Consider the following 26,830-nt stretch of genomic DNA (forward strand, 5'->3'; position numbering starts at 1 on the left):
TGACTGGGCTTAATCCTTTTGTAATGTAACTTGGCAGTATTTATTAAAAATTTAAGTGTTTATGTCCTTTGATCCACCCATCTTTTCTAGGCATTAACCCTACAGAATTAGGTTTATAAATGGGTAGGTAACACACACTAACACACAAACAGAATTTAGTGTGTCCCCCCTCTCTGGTTTCTTCCCATTCATTTTCTGAATTTTAAAAAAAAAATTAGAAAAACTCCAAGTCCCTGCCAAAAGGAACATCAGGCAAATTGTTATATGCAATGAAGGACAGTAGAGACACTGAAAAGAAGACAGTTTTATAAAAATATTCATAATACATCAGGTGAAGTAAGTTTCACAGTTGGACCATCTCTCTAATAAAAACCAAAATAAAGCTCCATAGTTACACCAATCCCCTATGTCTTCCACACTAGAGATCAGCAAACATTTTCTGTAAAGGACTTGAATGTAAATATTTTAGATTTTGCAAATTATACGGTTTTAGGCACAACTACTCAGTTCTGTTATTGTATCAAAAAAGCATCCATAAACAATATGTAAGCCACTGAGCCTGGTTGTATTATAAAAATACTATTACAGAAACTGAATTGAAATTTCATATAATTTTCACCAGTCAAAAATACTCTTTTCTTTAAAATTATTTTCAACCATTTAAAAATACAAAAATTATTCTTAGCTCGCAAGCCATATAAACAGGCAGTAAGCCATAGTTTAATAACCTATTCCAGTCTATGAAGCATCTACAGAATTCATTTATTGTTTACTCAACATGTACTCTATGCGCTACATACTCCTGACAATGGAGACATAGTAGAGAAAAAGCAGACCTGGTCCCTGCCCTCAAGAACTCTAAAGACTATCAATTAATAGCACAAGTTAAAGGAAAAATCTATTTGAGTATGAAATTTTCAAAGTTTCATTCACTAACTTGTACTTATATAAGCCCTAAAATAAAATGTCTCAAGACAGATGCCCCCCAAAAGAACAGATTTGAAAATGCTAACACCTCACATATCACAAACAAATGACAAGGCTGGTAACTTGGTTTAAATAATGGTCACTGAAACAAAACTTTCAGGGAACACACTGCTTTTCAGCAACAGCTATATATAAAACAAGCTGTTTTTTATGTATGTGTGTGTGTGTGTGTATACATATATATGTGTGTATATATATATTACAAGTGTACTTAACTTCTCTGTATTTGTTAATAACTGACATGCTTTTGGTGCTACAATGCAGACCAAGGTGAAATATATACTGGCTATTCATAAAGAAAATCTTTACCTATTTTTAAAATCTAAAAATCATTATCAAAAAAATTCTGATTTTCAGATCAATCCTTTCACCTATCACTTTCTTTAGCTAGTATACCTTATAATTCTAGAGCTAAAGAAGCAACACCAAACAAGTCAGAGCAAATCTAAAAAAATCATAAAAATTCAAACTAACCTGGTTTGGGACCACATTTATAGAGAGTCCTTAGCCAAACAGGATATTAATGTGAAAAAATTAAGTTTATGAAAACTTGAGAATAAAGACTGTGATCAATAATGTATAAAATTTTTTAGGGGTGCCTGGGTGGCTCAGTGGGTTACGGCCTCTGCCTTCGGCTCAGGTCATGATGCCAGGGTCCTGGGATAGAGCCCTGCATTGGGCTCTCTGCTCAGCAGGGAGCCTGCTTCCCTTCCTCTCTCTCTCTCTGCCTGCCTCTCTGTCTACTTGTGATCTCTGTCTGTCAAACAAATAATATCTTTTAAAAAAATAAAAAATGCATTTTTTTAAATCTTAAATTTTTATAAAAGCATTTGCACAATCAACTTACATTAAAATCAAGAAGGGCATCCATCTGATTTTGAATAATTGGTACAGTTTTTAGGAGTTTTTCTGTGTTCATTGTTCTCATAACACCATCAGCCCTGATTTTAAATTAAAAAAAAAAAAAAAAGAATTGTTAAATCTACATTTTAAGCTCTCATCCGTTTCTCTATTTAAAGAGAACAAGTTGCTATAAAACATCATATATTTTTAAATCATTATCAAACCTGATACTTCAACGAAAGTCATACAGAGAAAAAACAAAACAGGAAACACTGTCCAACATCAAAGAACTAAAAAAAAAAAAGGTGTAAAAACATTAGACATAAAAATCAAAGCTTACATTATACAGCCAGATTTACAGCATATTTTTCACATGAGGAATCATCTGACCCTCACACCACTCATATGTGTAAAGGGCAGTTCTACAGAGTTTTTTTTTAATTGGAAAAAAAAAAAAAAGAAATCATCATTGGCCTCAAATCACTAAACATTTAGGACATGATGGAGCCAGGAGATGAACTCAAGTCAGAGTAAGCACTGCTTTATTTAAGGGATTTTATTTATGACTCAAACAGCAATGACTTATAAGACATTAAAACATGTGATATTTAAGAGGAATGCTTCTAAATATTCTATTAAAATTTCCCAAAGATTTAAATATTACTTTAGATATTTAGTCTGAAGATACAAGAAATATTAGCAGTGTCAGAAAAAAGTAGAATTTTACAAAAGTAGTCCCCAAAACACTAGATAAGAGGTACGTGGGGCTAAGGTACACAATGAACATCAGGCTCCATTTTAAGGGTTGGTGTATGTTTTTCAAATGCTCACCAAAATCCTATAGATAGACTATTCCCATTTTGTTTGATGAAGTTTTAGGTCCTTGAGATTATATGACTGTCTAAGGTCAGAGAACTAATAGGTGGTAGGATCATTATGTAAACCCAGGTATATCAGACTCAAGAACAGTGCTGTTCATAACCTTTAGTCAGAAAAAAACATCACTTCCCGTAAGTGTGTAGACTTTCACTAATTTACAAATGACCTACATTTACTTATAAACAGCCACTGCTCTCACCTCCAGTTAAAATGCACTAGTTTAGGTCATGCAGTAGAAAATCCATGTTGGTTCTCCAACGGGTACTTGTCTAACATTATATAACTAGACTTAAGAGTGTTTTCTTCACTATCACATTTTCCGTGTCTTGCTGGCTCCTCATTCTTTACACATCCTCTAAAATACATGTTTTGTACCTTAAAGTGTTCCTTGGCCCCATCCTCTCTCTCTATACTTAAACCCCCAAGTAATCTGCCATTCCCAAAACAGAAATCACCAAGATGCCAATGACAGACTTATATTCCTAGACCAGAACTCCCAAGTTCCAAGTTAGTATGTCTAATTGCCCACTTCATATCTCATCTTATATAAATAACAGGCATGTCAAAACTAGTATTTCCAAAACTAAATCCTTAATTTTGTACCACTATGCCCAATTCTACTCCACTCCAAAATCTTCCCAGTAAAAGGTGCCCATCTCTCCAGGGACTTACACCAGAAACCCTAGGGACAATTTTGATTCCCCTTCTCTCACTAGCTCCCACATCATCTCTTTCCAAAGAACTTCAAATTTCTCAATTAAGAAAAATCCTAACAACTATCAAATGCTTCTATCAGACTTTAAAAGACTCAAAATAATTCACAAACCCAAGTGCTTTAATATGATTCAGACCAAATACACGACAATTCATACTCCATACAGAACTTTTAGGACTTCTTAAATACATTATAATTAAATTCAGATACTTGTTTCTCAAATAAAAAAGCAACGGATTAAAGGTTGGTCACTCATGTTCTTATTTAGAAAATACCTGGGTTATTCTGTCTTTTGCTCATTATATAGTAGTGTCTTGATACTTTGAATCAAACCAATTCAGAATTCAAGGTAATTCAATTTTAAGTTACTACTATCAAAAAGTGGAATGTTGAAAAGAAAACGTAGGGACTGATATTTAATAGCCAACTGAAAAGATCAAACTACAGGCAACTGGATCCATTTTTCATAGAACTATTTAATATGGGGTACTTGGGTGGCTCAGCAGGTTAAGCCTCTACCTTTGGCTCAGGTCATGATCTCAGGGTCCTGTGATCAAGCCCCACATCAGGCTCTCTGCTCAGCAGGGAGCCTGCTTCCCCTCTTTCTCTGCCTACTTGCAATCTCTGTCTGCCAAATAAATAAAATAAAAAATCTTAAAAAAAAACCAAAACGATTTAATATACTATTTACAAACTGATCTAGCCATCTTTTCAAAAACTGCTAAACACCTACTATGTTTAGACACTGTGTTAAGTCCTGAAGATATATTATGACTAAGGTTATATTGCCCTCATGGAGGCGACATGTTAACATAAAATCTAACAACAGAAATAAGATTTCCTCAAAGAAATGATGTTTGAGTGAATTATTGAAGAATGACTAAGTATTTACCAAAATAACAAAAAAAGAGGCTTTATTTAAAGAAGGCAGTACTTATAAGCAAAAAGTCATTTAACCATTACTGGTCAATAATTCATCTTAATTTTTTAATATCCTATATTTCTATTAGAAAATATAGTTGATCTCCACCTCACTTTTTTTATACCAAGATATGTTACAAATGAATCAAAGACTTTAACATAAAATCCATAAATATATACAATGAAAATATAAATAGGTAACTGATCATTTGGGGGGTAGAAAAGCTCATTTTGAGTGTCCTTAAAAAGAGAAAAGCCATAAAAATAAAGACTACTCGTAAGATTTTAAAACTTTTCATAATATTTAAAAAAGAGAGAATATACTTGTAACTCATAACAATTTATTTTCCCAATAAACCAAAAGCTTATTTGTTGGAATGTTTGCCACGTGCTAAGCATTACACACTGTATTTAATTCTTACTATGATCCTAACAGACTAATAATATCACTGTTTTACATCTTACAGATGAAAGAATTCAGAACTTAAATCAAGGCTTGCCCACTGTGCCAGAGCAAACAGTACAAAGAGGCTATCTATGCACCAAGATATCAATCCTTAACCCTTCAGCCTCAAGAAGTATTTTAATTTAATCCATTTTCCTGTACAAACAGTATCAGTGTATGTGCCATATGGAAAAAATTAGCATTATGGATATGTAATAAAAAGATCCTTGGGGGCACCTGGGTGGCTCAGTCACTAAGCGTCTGCCTTCGGCTCAGTTCATGATCCCAGAGTCCTGGGATCAAGCCCCGCATCTGGCTTCCTGCTTCTCGGAGTTACCTAGATTGTCTATATTATTCTTGCAGCATTTCTGGAAGTGAAATTATTTCAAAATAAAATTATTTTTTAAAAGTGAGCAAGCTAGCTGAAGTATGTTACTAAAATTCCTCATGTAACTGGAGTGAAGCTAGAATTCAAACCCAGATTAATCTGACTAAACAGCCTGGGAGGGAGAGACGCATGGTTGGTGACACTCCCACTGCTTGTGCACGCACACTCTCTCTAAAACTGAATAAATCAAATCTTTAAAAAAAATAATAAACAGTCTGTGAGCTCTTAACATTAAACACAACAGGAAAGAATAAAATATCGAATAGGAAGGAGGCAAAAGATACTGAAAGGCAATGAACAAAGTATGGATTGCATTTTAAGAGACAAAGAGGCTCAGGATCACCATTTATTGAATTACTCAATCACTCAATGTAAAATGAACACCCAGTAAGATACCTTTTCATGAGGATGGAAGAGTACAGAGGTATCTGTAACTGTATGTAAGTCAACAATTTGGTACAACTTTTATAAAGGGCAATTTGTTGTTTTCTATTAAAATGTTAAATGTGTATACTGGTTTACACATAAGAAACATACAAAATTATTACCCCAATAAGTAAAACTTTACTATTTGCCACACAAATCCTCTCCAAAAATAAAACAACTCACTGAGGTTCAGCCATAGTATGATACATTTCAAGCACTGTCACTTTCTCACCTTATACCCTAATGTCCCATTATTTTTTCTTCCTTTATACATAATCTGATAAATATATATGTATGTGGATGTATCTGTGTATGTTTGTCAATTTTGTGCTTCTTGGTTCACTCAATTATGGCTCCTTCACTTTCCTTTCCCTTTAAGAGTAGTTTCCTTTATGTCAATACTAAATATATTGTGATTAATCAAGGCTGTTCTCAGCCAAATAATAAAAGTCTGCTCTATTAAATACAGAGTGCAGCAACTCTCCGCAATCTAAAACTAGCCCTTCAGATTAGGAAAAAAGTTACTACTTTAAAAAATCTATTAATATGGGGGCGATTGGGTGGCTCAGTCGTTAAGCGTCTGCCTTCAGCTCGGAGTTCTGGGATTGAGCCCTGCATCGGGCTCCCTGCTCCATGGAAAGCCTGCTTCTCCCTCTCCTACTCTCCCTGCTTGTGTTCCCTCTCTCGCTGTGTCTCTCTCTGTCAAATAAGTAAATATTTTTTAAAATCTATTAATATGAAATCTACAAATATCCTGAAGATTAGTTTTACTGAACATAACTTTATAGTGAAATATTAATAGAAGTCAAAATGGAAAATGGTTCATGGGACAGAATACTGGCATTAAGAACCAGATTTTTAAGACGAACTCCTCTATTATCTCACAAACAACAAAGTACTTTAAGATATGAAACAAAATCTGTAGAATTTAGTTTGGGTAAATTCCAAACTAATCACCTCCTGATTAATTTGGAATAGCTACACAGAACATTTAGGTTTTAAAGATGCCTAGTGGGATGCCTGCATGGCTGTCAGTTAAGCAGCTGCCTTCGGCTCAGGTCATGATCCCAGCGTTCTGGGATCGAATCCCACATCAGGTTCCTTGCTCCTCGGGGAGCCTGCTTCTCCCTCTGCCTGTCACTCTGCCTCCCTGTACTCTCTCTATCTCTCTGACAAATAAATAAATAAAACAAATAAATAAATAAATCAAATCCAATATATAAATAAATATGCCCAGAGTCACCTGGGTGGCTTAGTTAAGTGTCTGACTCTTGGTTTCAGCTCAGGTCATGATCTCTCACTGGGATCAAGTTGAGTCAGTTCCATGCTCCGCCCAGAATCTGCTTGGTATTCTCTCCCTCTGTCTCCCTCCCAAACCCTCCTCACCCCCACCCCACCCTGCACCTGCAGGCAAACTCTCAAATAAATAAAATCTTTTAAAAATAAAAATTAAAAAAATTTAAAGATAAAAATGCTGAGCCGCCTGGGTGGCTCAGTCAGTTGGGCATCTGACTCTTGCTTTGGGCTCAGGTCATGGTCTCCCAGTTGTGGGACTGAGCCCCACTTTGGGATCTGCATTCACTAGATCTGCATTCTGCTGGAGATTAATCTCCCTCTCCCTCTGCTCCTCCCCCCTGTTCCTGCACTCACAAGCACTCTCTCTCAAATAAATAAATAAAATCTTTTTTTTTAATATTTTATTTATTTGACAGAGAGAAATCACAACTAGGCAGAGAGGCAGGCAGAGAGAGAGGAGGAAGCAGGCTCCCCGCGGAGCAGAGAGCCCGATGTGGGGCTCAATCCCAGGACCCTGGGATCATGACCTGAGCCGAAGGTAGAGGCTTTAACCCACTGAGCCACCCAGGTGCCCCAAAATAAATAAAATCTGTAAAAATAATGGTTAAATAACCAAGCGGTTATTTCTACATTTGTATTAAATTTTCCATTGAAGTCTAATGATTTAACATTTCAAGAGAACAATTTAAAGAAAACATTAATTGCTTAGAGATTTGAGCAGCAGGGAAATTCAGAAAGGCATTTATCAAAATATTTCTGTAGAAGCCAGATTCCCCTTAGGGCAGTCCTCTAGAGCTATAAGGGTCACCAATGCCACTTAAGAATGTCTTTAGTGGCTTTTACTTTTTTTTTTTTTTTAAGATTTTATTCATTTATTTGACAGACAGAGATCACAAGTAGGCAGAGAGGCAGGCAGAGAGAGAGGGAGAAGCAGGCTTCCCACTCAGCAGAGAGCCCGATGTGGGGCTCAATCCCAGGACCCTGGGATCATGACCTCAGTCGGAGGCAGAGGCTTTAACCCACTGAGCTACCCGGGCTCCCCTTTCGTGGCTTTTTCCTAAGATCTTCTATCATATAGCCCCCAAAAATCTATATACCAGGTTATATCAGGTAGCAATCCACACTGCAACAAGGATGCTACAACTTGAATACATTTTGCTAGGTGAGAAAAGCCAGACTCAAAAGGTCACGTAATGTTTTATTTCATTTACATGAAATATCCAGAATAGGCAAATCCATAAACACCAAGTAGATTTGTAGCTGCCAGGGTCTGAAGGAAGATGGAAATGGGAAGTGATTCTTTTTTTTTTTTTTTAATATTTTATTTATTTATTTGACAGAGAGAGATCACAAGTAGGCAGAGAGGCAGGCAGAGAGAGAGGAGGAAGCAGGCTCCCCACGGAGCAGAGAGCCTGATGCGGGGCTCGATCCCAGGACCCTGAGATCATGACCTGAGCCGAAGGCAGCGGCTTAATCCACTGAGCCACCCAGGCGCCCCGGGAAGTGATTCTTAATGGGTGTGAGGTTTCTTACAGAAATGATGAAATGTTCCGAGATAAGACAGTAATGTGGCACAACTTTGTCATATACTAAAAGCCACTTAATTATATACTTTAAAAGAGTGCATTTTAGATTGTGTGAATCGTACCTCAATAAAGCTGTTATCCTAGCACAAAAAGCGTATGATGTACTTCAAAGAAATTTAAAATTCATCATTCAAAACTGGTCTGACATTTCACAATTTGTAACTTAATAATTTCTATGGTTTACATTTTAAAATAGCCAAATACATCAGATATTTTTAAAAAAAAGGAAAGCTTAACTCACCCCCTTTTCACTTTTGTGAAATCAAATGCAACTTGTCTGTATGAAACTGCTTTTTCATTGAGATACCTACTATACCGCCTAATAAATGTAGACATGTCATATCCTGTAAGAAACAAAAAATGTTTTCACAAATTATTGAAGTCCCAATTTGCTTAGAAAACCAACTCGTTTCATCCAATGACAATATCTTGATATCCCAACTCAATCTAACGATGTATATTAACTATATAATAGTGACTAATAATAGTATCACATTAAAATCTCTAAGACCTCATATGGTTTAAGTCAGTAAAGTCCTATGTGGCTTTGAAAAACGTCCCCCCACTTATAATTTCACTAATAAATATTTCTATGTTACCTCTGACCAACATTCCTACCACAACTGGAAAACCGTGTTCTCTTAAACACTTTTTGATAACCTCATAACTCAAATTTAACATCCTATGGGACCATAAGCCCCTGTCCTCAAATCATTTAGCAATTTTATGATTTTCATACTTATGAAATCTTCAATTGTGTATTATTTGTAACAACCAAACTTACACACGCCAATCTTACAAAAAGTGCGTAAAATTATTGCATAGTACGATGAAAGAAATAGCAATATGCAAGTTTAAAGCATAATAAGAAACTAGAGGGATATTTTCGATAAAACTTTCTCTAAGATTTTATCATAATCATGAGATTTGAAAACTTCAGCAACATGAGATCAAATCAATGCTATTTAAAAAGCAACTTGTATTTTAATTATTGTTTTGCTCAAGGAGTCTACAATTTTTGCTACTCATTAAAAAGCAGGTCCATCTTATTTTAGCTCATCTTCATCTAATAAATTTCACTTTATTTGATGATCTCTACAACTTTAAAAAGACAATAGCAAAACGGTAACATTTTTGCGACTGGAATTAACATCATTACCAATTCATTTATTCAGCAAATATTTATTGAGTGCCTACTCAGTGCTGGAGAAAAACCAATGAACAAAATAAAAAAAAAAAAATGACTGCCCTCATATATTCTCGTAACTACTACTGTATTGTATAAAGTGTTACATATATTCCCTACCTCTTTTAGTTTCTGACACCTTCCCTGAACAGTGTTCCCATATTACTCTTATTCCATGTTCAGTTTCTACCTCTTTGATGTACAGCATTTAACTCACTAGACTAGAGGCTTATTTATATTTATATACACTCAGTATAACATCCAGTGTGTGCATGTGTGTATATATATATATATATATAGACACACAAACACACACATATATATATATATATATAACATAACAGACTTCACCCAACAAAATACATATGCAATAACAATTATTTGCCAAAACCACTGAATCACATGCTTTTATTTACTTTCTGGGTTTTCTCTACAGAACAGGAGCTTCAAATAAAAGGCCTAAAAAATGTTCTCTATATAAAAGGAACAAAGTCCTAAAACCTTATTACCAGAAGTGCCTAATTTCCATCTTAAGAAAGTAGAAAATCAGTAGCTAGTAAGACACCAAAAAATACCCCATTTGGACAAATGCATATACTCTGCTTTTGAGTAGTGGTTTGCAAACTGTTTTCCAGAGATTCTTAACGTCTAATGAAGTGAATGAAGGGAAACAGAATAAAAAATACAAGCAAGCAGAGTTTCTTCCATATCCCTGAAAAGAGACCAGCTCCAGTTTTATCTGCCACATATTTCTGGTGTCTATTTAAGGTTTTATTTGAAAAAGATATTCTACTGTTTAATTTATTCCTAACTACTGAGAGTACTCCTCCTCTTAAAGAAAAATCAATCTTATAACACTCAGCCCTATGCAGAGATTACTGGCCTTCCAAAATCTCTGGAAGATAGGGTATCTGATTCATTCTAATTTATACTCCCATCTGCCCAAAGTGAACAAGTATTGAACTGGGCAGGCCCTCGCCCAAACACTGCTAGTCACTAAATTCCATTGATGTTACCTCCACAAGAGACATTATTCAGGTCCTCAGTACCTTTCTACTAGTGACCAGAACAATGACCAGAACAGTCTCAATGTCTTTAAGACTTTATCACTCTAATCCAACCTGTACTGACCTGTGGCAATTTCTTTATAACACACATTCCCTCTCCCCTTCTTCCTCAAATCAAAAAACTCTGATGGTTTCTCACTGCATTATAAAACCCCAGCTCTATAAAAATCTTCCAAGTCTGATTTTGGCCCCAAACAGCTTCTTGAAAGCCATCTGCCACTACATGTCCTCCAATACAGCACTTGTAAATTCTAGTCATATTCATTTGCTCTACAAATCTTAAATATCCCATACTCTTTCACATCTGTGTACATCTATGTACCTTTGCTTAAACCAACCCACATCCTTGTCCATCTTTCAAAGCTCCCCTCCCAAAAATACCTCCCCTTCTCCAAAGACATTTCCCAGATTGAGCCCTACTGCTGAATATTCCCCAAGTCATGTGGTATGTCCCTTATGATGTCATTCCTAGACCTGACCCTGTACAATGTTAACAACCTAGTACCTGAGCTAAGTACAACAGATCCCAGTAAGACAGAATATGCATGGAGCACATAGCAATCTCAAGTTACTGAATTAAAAGTAGAATAAATAACAGATGTGAGCATCAGTGAGCAACTCATTCAAATAACATACCATACTTACCTTTGCTACTAAAATATATAATATTCCCAGCTACATTTTTAAAATAAAGCATAAAATAACAACAGTAACAATGAAATCTCATACTTATATAGTGTTTCCTGTGTGCCAGGCATTGTTGTAAGCACTTTACATTTATTAACTTTACAACCCTAGAGAATAAGTGCTATCGTTATTCCTGACTCTACAAACCCAGACAGGTGAAGTAAGTTGCTCAAATTCACACCACTGGTTAGTAGTAAAGATGGGACTAAAAACCAGGCAGTTCAATTCCAGAATCCATGCTCTGAAACCACTATCCAATTCTATTTCTTAAGAGTTCTAGGTGTCAAGTACTAAAGTCAGTGTAATCATCACATTAAAAGGCAGTCTTTTCTTCCTTACACCTTTCACTAAAATATGTGATTCCTCCACAGCTAAAAGACAGAGTTCAACCCTGCAGTAGTCATCACACAGGGTTGATTTTCTATAATGAAAAAGTTGTCTTTACCTTGCAATCCACTTTTATCCAAAAAATTGCTTAAGTTAAACAATGTGTTTCTTGAAGCCAAATACTGAATAAAGCGCTGGAAAACAAACAAATGATTATTTCAAATTAAGGTAATGTCATCTAACAACCTTTAATTCAACAATGGGGAAGGGAGTGTGTTTAACACATTCTGTTAAGCTTATCTAGCTTAAAGTTCTCATCCTCAGTCCTACTAACGAGTTACCAAACCTAAATACATAATCCATATATGTCACTAGCACAAAGGAATTTATTAAAGCCTAATGCTCATGGCTTTGGCATAATCATCAAAATAAAAGGAAACAGGTACTTTTACCCTGGAATCAGCAATCCTGGCTTTACTACAGCATATTAGAGCTATAGCTAATCACACTAAAGTGGCATCTTTACTTTAAACAGCTACCTGATGACCCATATTTTTATGACATTTTTAAGAATGAAATACTTACAATCATACAAGAGAATAGTATTACAGATATCCCCTTACCCACTGTCCAGATTAAACCAAGGCCATATTTACTTTAGATCTTCTTGCAGAAACAAAACATTAAAGAGTCTATTGAAGCACTCCTATCTCATTTCCTTCCCTCTTCAAAAATCAATCATTTTCTGAAGTAGTTTATCACTCTAACACATATTTTTATAATTTTTCTGTTTAACCCATAAACGGTACAAATTTTCTTTTCTATTTTAAATTTACAGAAAAATCATACCGTACTTACTCTTTTCCAATGTGCTTAAAACTTTTAGTAACTTTTCCCCAAGAATTATCCATTTAACATATGTAGATCTAGTTCACTCATTTAAAGTGATGTTCTAGTATTTCAGTGACCTACTATATCATTATGTATTCATTTCTTCATGGATGTTTAAGTTCTTTCCAATTTCACTATTATTAACAATGTTTCATAGGCATCTTTGTATTGGTCTCCCTGTGCAAACATATAGATAGGAGTTTACCATGATATAAACTTTGGGTAGAATGGCTGGATCAGCATGTATGTAAAGGTCATCTCAAAATTCTGCCAAATTCTCTCCAAAGTACTTACCACAGAACACAACCTTAACTTCCCTTTATATACACTCTCTAAAACAGCTAATTCCTTTCAATTTCACTTCTCCTTAGGAGTTCCTTCTTTTTTTTTTTTTTTTTCAATGTTTGCAGAGGGTTACTATCAATTAGGGTATACACCATCACTCCCCTAATCTTGTTCATCTGCCTTCACCTCAAACTAACAAGCCGGGATTTTGAAAAACAATTTGTAAACTGAAGGCTCACATTTCATCACTTACCCTAAAATGACTGGTTGCAAAAAAAAGTGTTAAAATATCCCAAGACAAAAGATCCCCAGGTGGCTCAGTTGATTAAGTGTCTGCCTACAGCTCAGGTCATGACATGATCCCAGGGGCCTGGGATCCAGTCCTGAACAGGGCTCCCTGCTCAGCAGAGAGTCTGCTTCTCCCTCTGCCGGGATTCCCCATCAGAAGTAAATAAATAAAATCTTGAACAAAATCCTAAGACAATATTAAACTCCATGATTTTCATAAGCGGTGATAATTCTTTATTGTGGGAAGCCTGCCCTGTGCATTATTACATTTAGAAGCATCCTTGGCCTCTAAGTATGCCAAGACCATCCCCATCATTTTTGACAAATGTCCCCTGGCAGGGGCAGAACAGGGGATCACTTTCCTCCCTTCCCGATAGTATTCTCATCACCAACAGCACAGTAAAATCATATGCATACTTTCTCAAAGACTAATAAACCTGTCAATGAGAAGAACATTATATTTGTCTTAGCTTAAGGGAAATTAAACATGGGTTTATCTAAAAACCACACGGAAACGCTATCATCTCTCTTCTTCTGTCAGTCAAATGTTAAGGAATGATAGTTAATTTTGTTTCTTTGCCTTTGTCAAGGTTTTGCTTCTAATTAATTATCATCTTATTTAGTCTCTAAAAGCCACTACTAATAGTTTTCCTCTTAATTGGCATTCTAATTGGTTATATTTGTGGCTTTTTCTTTTTAAAGAATAAGCTATAAATATTTTTTATTTAAAAAGGTGAAAAATACAATAAGCCTGAATTCTTCAGAATGATCATGATCTTAAAAAAACAAAGTATCAACAAAAACAGAAACTATTACCCTAGTTAAGATCAAAATGCTTCAAGTTATAGTAAAGCTAGTATATCCAAATATTTTGATTGACTCTGTACACTGGTTATAATAAAACAGAAAGCAACTGAGTAACATATGTCCTAAAAATGATCGAGTCTGTTGACTAAGCAATCATATTTCAACTAACACATCTGGAAATAACTTTTAAAACTTAAAATACTACCAATAAAATCACCCAATGTGCTGCTGCTGTTAAAAATAATCAGAAAGCAAAATTTCTAGGAAAGGGAAAGTTAAGAAGATTATAGCATATATGACCCATTAGGTTGTCGCTAAAAATGATAAATATATAAAAAACATAGAATATTGAAAAGCTTATGGTCTCTGTTATATAAAAAAGCTAAATGTTAATATTTTATCTAAATTTTGATTATAGCTATAAAAAAATAACTCCTGGACAAGGACCAGAAGGAACACCAAAATGTACATACAGTAAGATCTGCTGCAATGAAATAGGTAAATTCTTGCTTTAATTCTGAACTTCAGTGATGCTTACTGGTATCTGCCAAAGCTGACAGCAGAACTTTATCGCTCAAAAGCCCAAAATGAATAAAGTGATGGATAATGAAAAGTCATTATGCTCAGAAGTCTAATACCAATAACTAAAGTCCCTCCCCATTTCTCCAGAAGTCATCTCTCAGCAACAGGTGGGCTGCATTTTTCTAAAGTGCATACTAAATGTAGATTTATCTACACGCATTAAAATATTCTTTTAACATAATTTTAAATGTTCGCTTTAACTCAACTTTACAAGTAAGAATACTGGGCTGAGAAAACCATTTAAGAACTAAAAAATCTGCTGCTAGGCTATCATGGAAAACAAGACGTTTCTCTCCAACATTAAAACGCAAAAGCTTATGCCTCCTTTTGTTAACTTTTTGGGGAATGAAGACTTCAAAGAAGACTTCAGACACACCTCTGCTTAAGGCACCCTTAAACAGTCCCTCTCAGCAAATACCATCTTAGTCCTCAATATAATAGTTTTCAACTAAGTGAAGTGGTTCCAGAGATTATATGAAATGAGATAGACATCTGAACCACAATAAAGCAAAAAGACAAACATACGGTCTACACAGACCAGTGCTGCTTACAGAACCTATCTTTAGAGATTAATCTGTTTCTTGATCCCATTATTATAAGCCCTCTGTGTTTTGACCCACTGTCGCTTCCCAACTTACAGACCATCTCCTCGAATTGTACAATCTACAATTCTATTTCTGCCTAGTCACTTTGCCCTTTTAACCTGCTACTATTTGGTTGCTGAAGTCGTTCCTGAAATTTCGGTGGGAGAATCAAGCTGAATCATCAGTCATCACAGCAGTATGCTTAATTAAAAATTTGGCTTACCTCATTTCCATACACCATCAAATGATGAGTTGTAATGAGAGATTTGAAGACCACCACCCAACTACTGTTAGTAGTTCTTTCAAATAAACTGTCTGCCAACTGTGGGATGTTCACATTCATCTCATTTGTGCACTGAATTAAGTCTGCAATTAAACAACAACAAAAAGATTTAATCTCTGGCTTTAATTTACTTCTAATTTCAGATGTGCATGCTGACAAGTGGAAAACCTAACAGTGGAGCAACAACAGATAGTCTGGAGAAGTTATTAAAAATCTCTTAGAAGAACAACTAAGACCACTGAGAAGTTAAGAGGATACTGATTAGTATCCTAATTAGTATCACATAAATGATCAGGAACATCAAGTAAATAAAACTTCCTCTGAGAGCAATTCACCCTCAAATATTCTATTTATCTCAAAAGGAGCTATTTCAAAGAACTTGAATTCTTGAAGAACTATCAATTCTGTTAATACTCATAAACCTTCAGAATACAATGCTAGGATTATTCATCCCTACCATTAAAAAAAAAAAAAACTTGAATCATATATATGGAAGCATGAACAAGCTAAGGGTCAAACTACCTTTATTAATATTCTCCCTAGAACGCTGTGTTCGCATTATTAAAAAGACAGAGCAGATAGTGGTCTAAGAGTGGGCAGGATCTCAGTTTGTTTATATAAATTTTCATTCTTCTCTCCCTTCAGTTTTACTGAGTTAGCTCAGTTACCAGTTGGTATCAACTAGCTAATACTAACAAATAAAACTGGAAACTAACAAAGTTTTTGCTGCATAAATTTCCAGGTAAGAAATGATCCAGGAACTTCATTTGCTATTACTCTGAACAGTTAAAACAACGTACGTTCCAACTTTATGTTTTAAGCAGGAGAGCATTATTATAAAATGGTCTAACACAATTGTTTCAGCACCAAAACTGAGGGAGAGGCAGCTCTTAACAGACCTCAGAGTTTTACCTCCAATCTACTCAAGAGACATTATTTTCAAATTCAATGAAGAAAATAAATATACAATCCAACTTAGAGAACAGAGAGGAAGACCAAGAAATGAGTTTTACTTTTAAAGTACGCATAAAAATATATAAATATCTCAGCTGTAACTACCATAAAGGGAAAGAAATTAAAGTTATTCATGACTCATAAGCAGTTTGCCTTTTTACTTTCCAGCACATAATGATTAAATAAAAATTCAAGTGACCTAACTTGGCCTTGATTGTAAGAAATGCCAAAGTAGCGCTGACCATTTATCTGCTTACAATCTTTCAAAAATGTCTGTTCCAACGGGCCCAATTATTATAAAAGTAACATTTGATAAGCAAATGAATTTTAGATAAGCAGTTAACCCTAGCCAAAGAACTTAAAGAACAAAGCCTTAAAGAACAAAGCAGGAAATAGAATACCCACAGAACAGAAGAAAGATACAAGGCTTTCACAATTCATACTTGCAACAAAAATTAAATAGTACTTTTATTTTGGTGTGTATGGTTCAGTTTCTAATAATCAAAAACAGAACTTGATCTCTGCCTTCTCTGATTCCTCTTAAATAGTACGTCATACCTGTCCTACAGCACTAAATGTATCATGTACATCTTACTTCCAAAGCTAAGCTTTCTCTCTGCCCCTCAAAAAGTAATCTGAGGCCAAGGCATACTGTCTTGCTCTTTTTGAATCCTTTAAAACTTCAAACACACTGATCAAATTCTGGACTCAATTTTAAGTTATATTCTTAGTTTCTTTTTTCCTCTATCTTGCTGTATCTTTCATTTTTCTATATCCTTCCAGAAACTATCTTGGTAAGTTATTCAGTTCTTAGTTACTTCCCCTTGACAGCATCAAGTCATTTTACACTCCTCAGAATCTTGTTTTTTTTTTTTGGTTTTGATTTTTTTTTTAGTTTTCAAAACTGAAACCGTCATAAAATTTCTTGTCACAGTATTACCCCAAAGGTGCTCCAAACCTCTCTGTATTCATATACACTCCCTAGAACCCAACGGTAATCAAGTCTCGTAATCTCCAGCAATTCTACCTGTTCCTCCCCATCCAACTATCACCACCAAAGCCAGAGTTTAATTCTATTTGGGGTTCTTTAAAAAAAAAATTTTAATGATTTTATTTATTTGAGAGAGAAAAAAGGTGAGCACAAGCAGGTAGAGGGGCACGCAGAGGGAGAAGGAGAAGCAGGCTCCCTGCTGAGCAGAGAGCAGGACATGGGGTCAATCCCAGGACTCTTTGAGATCATGACCCGAGCTAAGGCAGCCATTTCAATGACTGAGCCACCTAGGTGTCCCTAATTTCTATTTATTTCTTAACTACGGGGAGCCAGCTATCCTCTAAGTATTCAGAAATTAGGGAGGAAGATTAACACAGAGAGATTTTACTGGCATTTAATATCCAGGACGAGGAAGATTATTAGTTGTCTTGCAATGCACAATTAGCACTTCACAGTTTAAAACTGTTCCACCCATTGAGGCACCTGTCTGGCTCACCTGACTGAGCATGTGACCTTGATCTCGGGGTCATGAGTTCAAGCCCCACATTGGACACAGAGGCTACTTTAATAAATGAATAAAAACAAACAAACATGCTCCTCCCAAAACTGTCCCCACAAAGAAATGCTAAACTGACTGCTTCTTATCCAATGATACCTGATTTGGGGTCTCACCCACCTCACTCCCCCAAACAATCTCTAAACTGATCTGTAGATCACAGAATGATCTATAATACAACACTTTCAGTGCTTAACCTCAATGACGTCCCTACTATTTACAGGATGGCATACATTTCATCCCTGTCAGTATTCTTTCTTGAATCTTCACTTCCAACACAAAACCACTTCCCAGTTTTCTGTGATGTACCTTGCTGTTTCACACTTGAAGCTTTACATTCTTGCTCATTCTTCAAAATGAATCAAGTCTTCCCTTCACATACTAAGGTACCCTCCAGTCACTAAAGCTAGCACATAATTCTACATAATAGAATTATTCTACACTGTAATTATTTTTTTAAAAGATTTTATCTATTTATTTGACAGAGATCACAAGTAGGCAGAGAGGCAGGCAGAGAGAGAGGAGGAAGCAGGCTCCCCGCAGAGCAGAGAACCCGATGCAGGGCTTGATCCCAGGACCCTGGGATCAGAGCCGAAGGCAGAGGCTTTAACCCACTGAGCCACCCAGGTGCCCCTACACTGTAATTATTTGCTTCCAAATCATTACCTTCTAATAGTTTGAGAGACCTTAAAAGGAGACTGCAAACATTTTTGTTAGCAATTTCCATTCTCTTCATCACAGAGGTAATAAACTGCTAGACTAGTCAGAAAGAGCCTGATCTTAAGTGAACCAAAAGGTATAAACTGCAGTTTCAACAACTACAGGATTTTACATATAACATGAGAATATATATTCTACCAATACTATAGTAAGCCTTTGTAATCCACTCTCTCAGCATCACTTTGCTTCTGTTGCACTGACATCTCCTTTGCAATGCCTCCCACAGGGCATGAACTCTTAACTCAAATGCTCAGCACTTGCTGTTCCTTCTGGCTAGAATACTCTCCTTCCAGATATCTACACTTTTTGCTCCCACACTTTATTCTTATAGATCTTTGCAAAAATGTCACCTTATCAGATGAACTCTTCTGAGTAATTATACAAAATAACAAAGCCTCAGGGCACTTCTCTACCCCTAAACCCTCACTATCCACCCTTATTCACTTTGTCTGCATTTACCACCAAACTCATCTTAATCTGTTTAATGTTTTTCCTCTCTCAATTAAAATTAAGTTCCATGTGGGCAAAGCTCTGTTTTGTCTCTACTGGCATCCTCAAAGGCCCAGAATAGTGCCTTGTGTACCATGATCACTCATACTTTTTGAATAAATACATTCATTTAAATAAGCATATGACAGTCCTAGCATGACTTTTTTTTTTTAAGATTTTATTTATTATTTATTTGACAGGCAGAGATAACAAGAAGGCAGAGAAAGAGAGAGAAGTGGAAGCAGGCTCCCTGCTGAGCAGAGAGCCCAATGCGGGGCTTGATCCCAGAACTCTGGGATCATGACCTGAGCCAAAGGCAGAGACTTTAACTCACTGAGCCACCAAGGCGCCCCCTAGTATGACTTTTTAAATAAGCATCCAAAATGGTATTTTTTTATATAGACTAAAATCAACAATCTCTGACTTAGCTGCACAATCTGCTACTGTTAAAAGAATAAAAAACAAACCTGAGCACATTACATGTGAAAATTTTCAAATTTCGGGTGGGAGAGGATCTAACAAATAAAGGATTCTTTTAATAATGCTTATGAAAACTATTGTATACTTTAGAAATGACCACATAAAAACTGAAGGTAACTCCAGAAACTAAAATATAGCACTTCACATTAAAAAGGAAAAAGAAATAAGAATTCATGCTCAGATTATGAACCCACATAAAACCAAAGTTATACAAATATTCCTGGGAGACCAAACATAAAACCAAAGTTATACAAATATTCCTGGGAGAAGAAACACTAACTCTACAGAATATAACTTCCCCTATAGTATTTTAACTCAAGCAGTTCTCTAGGCAGTAATTTTTCCTCGGCACAGTCTCTACTACAACAGCTTGAAAAAGCTTCTAAGTCTGAGCTCCAACAACAGGAAGGAAAATGTTATCCCACCTCTGACCAACCAAAAGCAAATCACTCCAAACAAGAATCACAAATATCATGGGAATCTTGATAGCTACTGCTTTTCCCATTCTCAATTCAGAAGACTTCGGCTCTTATAAACCACAAACTTGATATTAAATTTCCCTTACCAATCAAAAGGGTTCTAAATAGAAACACACTTTGGATTTTCTTTTAGTTATTTACCTTAAGAATATAAAAACTGAAATACCTTCTTGACATTACATTATTAATAATTCCTAACCCCCACACCAAAAAAATTACTACATGGGATATAGGTTCTTTGCATTAGGTATACATGAGAAGTTATGAGGATTCTAGTACATACATGCAGGAAGAAAACAGGCCTACCACAGAAACATAGGAGCATTTTTCCAGACAGTGGAAGGAACCGATCCCTACTATACAAACAAAATACTCCCACTTTTATTACCTAATATGCCCCTCTCCAACAATGTCTGAGGTAAAGTAGACATTACCTGTATTAACACAAATAAGACTTTCCAAAAGGTCAAATCACAGAAACTCACTACTACAGTAGTGACGGATTTATGAACAGAATTAAATTTAAAGAAAAAAATTAAAGATAGGAGTGTTTGGAAACATATATAGCAAGTGAATACCCAATTAGCCAATTCAGTGCAAGTCTTAAATATCTAATCAATGTAAAACAAAAATGAAACATACAATTTTTTTCCCAGAAAATGTCCAGCAAAATATGAAAAACTTAGGAGTAACCAATTACCAGATGGGTTCACTAATCTTACAGCCATATTCTTAGTACAGCACACAAGCCTATACACATCTCTCAAGGCAGAGTTCACCGACTTTGGGAACTTCCACAGCAAGTCAGGTATGCACCATCAGCAGAATGTTGAGGGTGTAACAAGTTCCCAACTACACAGGCATTAACTGGACTATATATATAAAAACTATGCTGATACCCAAGTAGATTTTCTAATAAATAAACTTGGCTAAAAACAGTATTAGTTTAAAAAAAAAAAAAAAAACGAAAACAAAGACAAAAACCCCCACAATGTATCATAATCATTTAGCCAAACGCTACACAATTGCTTTCCAAAGGATCACCTGAAACGTACTTTTTTGGCATGTATGTATGTCCACATCATTTTAAGACTCTTTTCAGGATTAGCTAAATGCTCTTGGAACTATACATTAAGAAAGTCTCAACAGATACTAATAATTAAGTACTATTCTTTCTTTTTTCAGTGCTTTTATATATATTACATATATCTATGCCACATATATTAATATATAAACAAATATTTTAAACGACTCCAAATTTGTTTTGTATCAATTGCATTTTTTACCAATAACCCCCTTCATCCATTTCTACCACCTTCATTCCCCACCTCTTGCAATCACCAATCTGTCCCCTGTATCTATCAGCTTTTTTAATATCCTCATGTAAGACGTAACATGGTGTTTGTGTTCCTGACTTATTTCACTTAGCACAATGCCTTGGAGACCCATCCATGTCGTTGTACATGGGAAGATTTCATTCTTATTTATGGCTGAACTATATTCCACTGTGCAAACATACCACAATTTCTATATGCATTCACCCATTATCTTGGCAATCGCACATAATACTGCAATGAACATGAGGGTGCATTTATCTTTTCAAGTTACCCAAAAGTTGAACTGCTGGATCATACAGTAGTTCTATTTTCAATTTGATGAATCTCCATACTTTCTTCCCAGTAGGTACACTAGTTTACAGTCCCACCAACAGTGCACAAGGATTCCCTCTTCTCCACTTGGTATCTTTTCTTTTTTAAGATTTTATTTACTTATTTGACAGACAGAGATCACAAGTAGGCAGAGAGGCAGGCAGAGAGGAGGAAGCAGGCTCCCCGCTGAGCAGAGAGGCTGATGCAGGGATAGATCCCAGAACCCTGGGATCATGACCTGAGCCGAAGGCAGAGGCTTTAACCCACTGAGCCACCCAGTACCAGACACCTGGTATCTGTCTTTTTGATAATGCCCACTTTAATAGGCATGAGGTGATATCTCACTATGGTTTTCATTTGTGTTTCCCTGATGATTAATGATGTTGAGCACCTTTTTTACATTCCTGTTGACTATCTGTATGTTTTCTTTGGGCGGGGGGGGGATCTATTCAGATCTTCAGCCATATTTTTAACTGGACTGTTTTTTGCTGAGTTGTATGGTTTTGTTTTTTTTTTTAAGATTTTATTTATTTATTTGACAGACAAAGATCACAGGTAGGCAGAGAGGCAGGCAGAGAGAGAGGAAGGGAGGCAGGCTCCCTGCTGAGCAGAGAGCCCGATGCGGGGCTTGATCCCAGGACCCTGGGATCATGACCTGAGCAGAAGGCAGAGGCTTCAACCCACTGAGCCACCCAGGCGCCCCTGTCTGCGTTCTTTATATATTTTAAATATTAACCCCTTATCAAATGTATGATCTGCAAATATCTTCCCCCATTCAGTAGGGTGCTTTTTCAACTTAATGGTTTTGTTTGCTGTGCAGAAGCCTTTTAGTATGATGTAATCCTACTTAGTTCTGCTTTTTGTGTCAGATTCAAAAAAATCATCACTGTGCTCACTTCAGCAGCACATATGCAAAAAATCACCACCAAAACCTCTATCAGGGAATTTACCACCTATGTTTTCTTCTAGGAGTTTTATGGTTTCAGGCCTTACATTCAAGTCTTTAACCCATTTTGAACTCATTTTTGTGTATGGTGTAAGATAGTGGTTGGGTTTCATTATTTTCCATGTGGCTGCCCAGTTTTCCCAGAACCATTTGTTGAAGAGACTATTCCTTCCCAAGTGTATGTTCTTGGCTCCTCTGTCATAAATTAATTGACCATATATACTCGGGTTTATTCATAGGCTCTCTTTCTGTTCCATTGATCCGTATGCCTACTTTTATGACAATACCACACTCTGTTAGTTACTGTAAGCTTTGTAATATAGTTTAAAATGAGGGAGGGTGTATGATGCGTCCGGTTTTATTCTTTCAAGACTGTTTTGGCTATCTGTGTGTGTGTCTGGCTATTTTTGTAAAATTTTAGAATTAGTTGTTCTATTTCTCTGAAAAAAAATCCCATTGGAATTTTGGTAGAAATTGCACTGAATCTGTAGATTGCTTTGAACAGCATGGATATTTTAACGACATTAATTTTTCCAATCCATGAGCACAGGGTACCTTTATATTTGTGTCTTCAAGTTCTTTTATTAACCCCTGCGGATTTCAATATACAGGTCGTTCATCTTCTTTAAGTTTATTCCTAGGAATTTTCTTCTTTTTGAGGCAACTATAAATGGGATTATTTTATTTTCCTGATAATTACCACTATAAAGAAATGCAACAGATTTCTGTGTGTTTTTTATCCTGCAATTTTACTGACTTCATTTTTTAGTTAACAGTTTTTTGATGAAGTCTTTTGGGTCTTCTATATAATATCATGTCATCTGGAAACAGTGACCATTTTACTTCTTTCTTTCCAAGGTGGATGCTTTTTATTTCTTTTTCTTGCCTAGTTGCTCTGGGTAAAATTTCCAGTCCATGGAACAGAAGTGGCATAGAAGTTGCATCCTTATCTTGTTCCTGGTCTTAGAAGAAAGGATTTGAGCTTTTTACTCTTGAGTATGATGTGTACTCTGAGCTTATGAGATACAATTTCATTAACAGGATTCATTTCTTCAATCATCTAGAAAATTAGAGATACACTCAATCTGGAAGGCAAATTAAATGGATCATCAAATGTTGCTTCATGGATCAGATCTTTGAAATCTTCCCTGGGTAGGAGTACAAACAGTAGGAACAACTATTCACCAAGAAACAGCAACAAAAACAACAGTCAAGAAATAGTAGAGGAGGCTGAGTCATTTAGCATCTGCCTTCGGCTCTGGTCATGATCCCAGGATCTTAGGATCAAGTCCCACATCCGGCTCCCTGCTCAGTGGGAGCATGCTCCTCCCTCTCCCCTGCTTGTATTCCCTTTCTCACTGTCTCTCCCTCTATCAAATAAATAAACTCTTGAAAGAAAGAAAAAGAAACAGTAGAGAAAGTTTCTGAACTTTTGCTTTTTAAAAAAATATCAGCAACATTTTTCTCATTTAGCATAAATTTTAAAGTATTTATAAAACACACAAGGTGAGGGTGCCTGGGTGGCGCAGTCATGATCCTGGGGTCCTAGGATAGAGTCCCCCATCCAGCTCCCTGCTGGACAGGGAGCCTGCCTCTCCCTCTGACCCTCATCCTCTCATGCTCTCACTCTCTCATTCTTTCTCTCAAATAAATAATAAAAATCTTAAAAAAAATTAAAAAAACCCACAAGTTGAAATGAGACTTGTGCCAAAATAATTTTATACAAAGAGCACTTACCATAAGTGTCAAATGTCTAGGAGATGGAATAAACAGTCTTAAATGTTACTCCTCCACTCATTTTTTTGTGTAAGGTTGAGATGTAAATGTTACCATTTTAACTTAATAGTTTGCAGGGTCCTTCCATGTGAAACACAAGGTTGTACTTATATAATAATCCCCATTACAATTAATTTAGAAATACAGTCTTCTCTGACTGGCATATACCTTAAGAAATAAATCTAACCAACTTACTAACTGGATGTGAAAGTAAAAACTAGGAAAAGACTTACATACTACAGACTGTTCAGTACAAGTAATAAGAATTGAGTTAATCTGGGGCGCCTGGGTGGCTCAGTGGGTTAAAGCCTCTGCCTTCGGCTCGGGTCATGGTCCCGGGGTCCTGGGATCGAGCCCCGCATCGGGCTCTCTGCTTAGCGGGGAGCCTGCTTCCTCCTCTCTCTCTGCCTGCCTCTCTGCCTACTTGTGATCTCTGTCTGTCAAATAAATAAATAAAAAAAAAAAAAAAAAAGAATTGAGTTAATCTGAAAAGAGAAGGGTACATTTCAAAGTGTTAAAAAGAAATAAAGATATCCCAGTGGCTTTGATAAAGTATTTTGAAGCTAAAGGAGCTAAGTGACAATGAAAAGAGGACATGTTCAATAATGGTAAAGACAGCAGTCTTAAAATGAAATACGAGGCCAACAAACAGAGAGCAAAAAAGGCTGACGGGAAATGTTCACGGCACATTAAATCAAAGCCATGTTAAAGAACATCACAGAATAAGATTCCATTTTTTAAAACTGTAGATGTATAAGGTTGCCTGATATATAATGATGAGCCTCAATATTCAATAGGCTGATGCAAAAAGAACTCAATGCTTCCAAAATTATTCAGCAACTGAACTATATATGAACAGGTAGTCACAATCAACATTTAAAAGAACTATTAATTCATAATTTTACAAATCTCATTAAGAACATCTCCTGTCGGAAGGAAGTTGAGGGAAATTGGAAGGGAAGGCGAACCATAAGAGACTATGGATTCTGAAAAACAACCTGAGGGTTTTGAAGGGGCGGGGGGGTGGGAGGTTGGGGGAACCAGGTGGTGGGTAATAGGGAGGGCACATATTGCATGGAGCACTGGGTGTTGTGCAAAAACAATGAATACTGTTACGCTGAAAAAATAAATAAATAAATAAATTTAAAAATTAAAAAAAAAAAAAAAAGAACATCTCTTGTCACACAGCAAATACCAATCCTATAGCAAGTTATTAATTGGGTGTGAAGGTAAAAACTGGGGGAAAACTCGCATACCATAGTGTTTCAAACAAGTAACAAGGATTGGGGGGGGGGGATTACAAGGATGAGATAATTTTAAAGAGGAGAAAAGGGTACATTTTCAAAGTATTAAAAAGAAATAATATCCAAATGGCTTTGATAAAAGCACTAAGAAGCTAAAGGAGCTAAGTCACAGTGTACAAGGACATTCCAGACCGTTTGGGGAATACCATGATAAATGGCAGAAAGGACAGCCCTGATGTGTTCTTTTATTTCTTCCAAGCATGTGACGATGTGGTACACACACAAGAGCTGCATGGTATAACTGCTGAAAATCTGGTAGCCACTCTTCCAGAGGCAGGCCGATACTGTAAACACAAGTTCAATCTCTCACCATGGCAGATGAACCTTACATTACCTCCAGAATCCACAAAAAAAAGGCAAAGGCCCATCTTACTAAAAAAAAAAAAAAAAATAAGCTGCAGCTGCAGGAAAAACCAATCTGTTAGCACAACTAGATATGCTATTTTTGTCACACTGGGTTCTCTGCAAAATGAATGAACAAAAGATTCACACATGAAAACTAAGAAATGTAAAGATAATGCTTTGGTAATAGTACCTGCTATATTTAACCTGTTTATGCCATAGTAAGTTTTCCTTTCCCTTTTTTTAAAGTTACATTTATTCACATAATCTCTGTACCCGTGGTGGGGCTCAAACTCATGACACCTAGATCAAGAGATCAAGAGTCACATGCTCTTCTGACCGAACCAGCTAGGTGCCCCAATTTTTCTTTCCTTTTGACTGATTTTCTTAATCACCATGTAAAACAAGAGGTTTTTTTCCCCTTAAAACTATTCAAAAGTTGCTATAAGCAAGCCATTATAAATTCTCTCATTATCTGGCTACCCCTATTTATTTTATTATTTTTCTTTTTTAAGATTTTAATTTATTTATTTGACAGAGAGAGAGAGAGAGAGATCACAAGTAGGCAGAGCAGGGCCTGCCTGGGCTGAAGAGACAGGCTTAAACCACTGAGCCACCGAGGCACCCCACTATTTATTTTAAGCAATGTTTCTTTTTTTGAACATACATTA

The 26,830-nt window shown here is 36.0% G+C and overlaps 1 protein-coding gene across 13 annotated transcripts in view; it reads right to left on the reverse strand.

Moving 5' to 3' along the window:
- Window positions 1–26,830, reverse strand: part of PICALM (phosphatidylinositol binding clathrin assembly protein) — a 104,488-nt gene that overhangs the window by 52,904 nt on the left and 24,754 nt on the right. For 12 of the 13 annotated variants that reach the window (XM_046017528.1, XM_046017521.1, XM_046017522.1 and 9 more), the window contains exons 2-5: window positions 15,414–15,556; window positions 11,872–11,947; window positions 8,728–8,830; window positions 1,835–1,928 (exon numbers count right to left, since the gene is read on the reverse strand). In XM_046017528.1, the coding sequence (XP_045873484.1) occupies window positions 1,835–1,928; window positions 8,728–8,830; window positions 11,872–11,947; window positions 15,414–15,556 (416 nt within the window). Of the gene's footprint in view, window positions 1–1,834; window positions 1,929–8,727; window positions 8,831–11,871; window positions 11,948–15,413; window positions 15,557–19,330; window positions 19,335–26,830 lie in introns of all 13 variants that reach the window. The other variant, XM_046017529.1, reaches the window with a different exon arrangement.

This window comes from Meles meles, chromosome 8, assembly GCF_922984935.1.
Source record: "Meles meles chromosome 8, mMelMel3.1 paternal haplotype, whole genome shotgun sequence".
NCBI lineage: Eukaryota > Metazoa > Chordata > Mammalia > Carnivora > Mustelidae > Meles > Meles meles.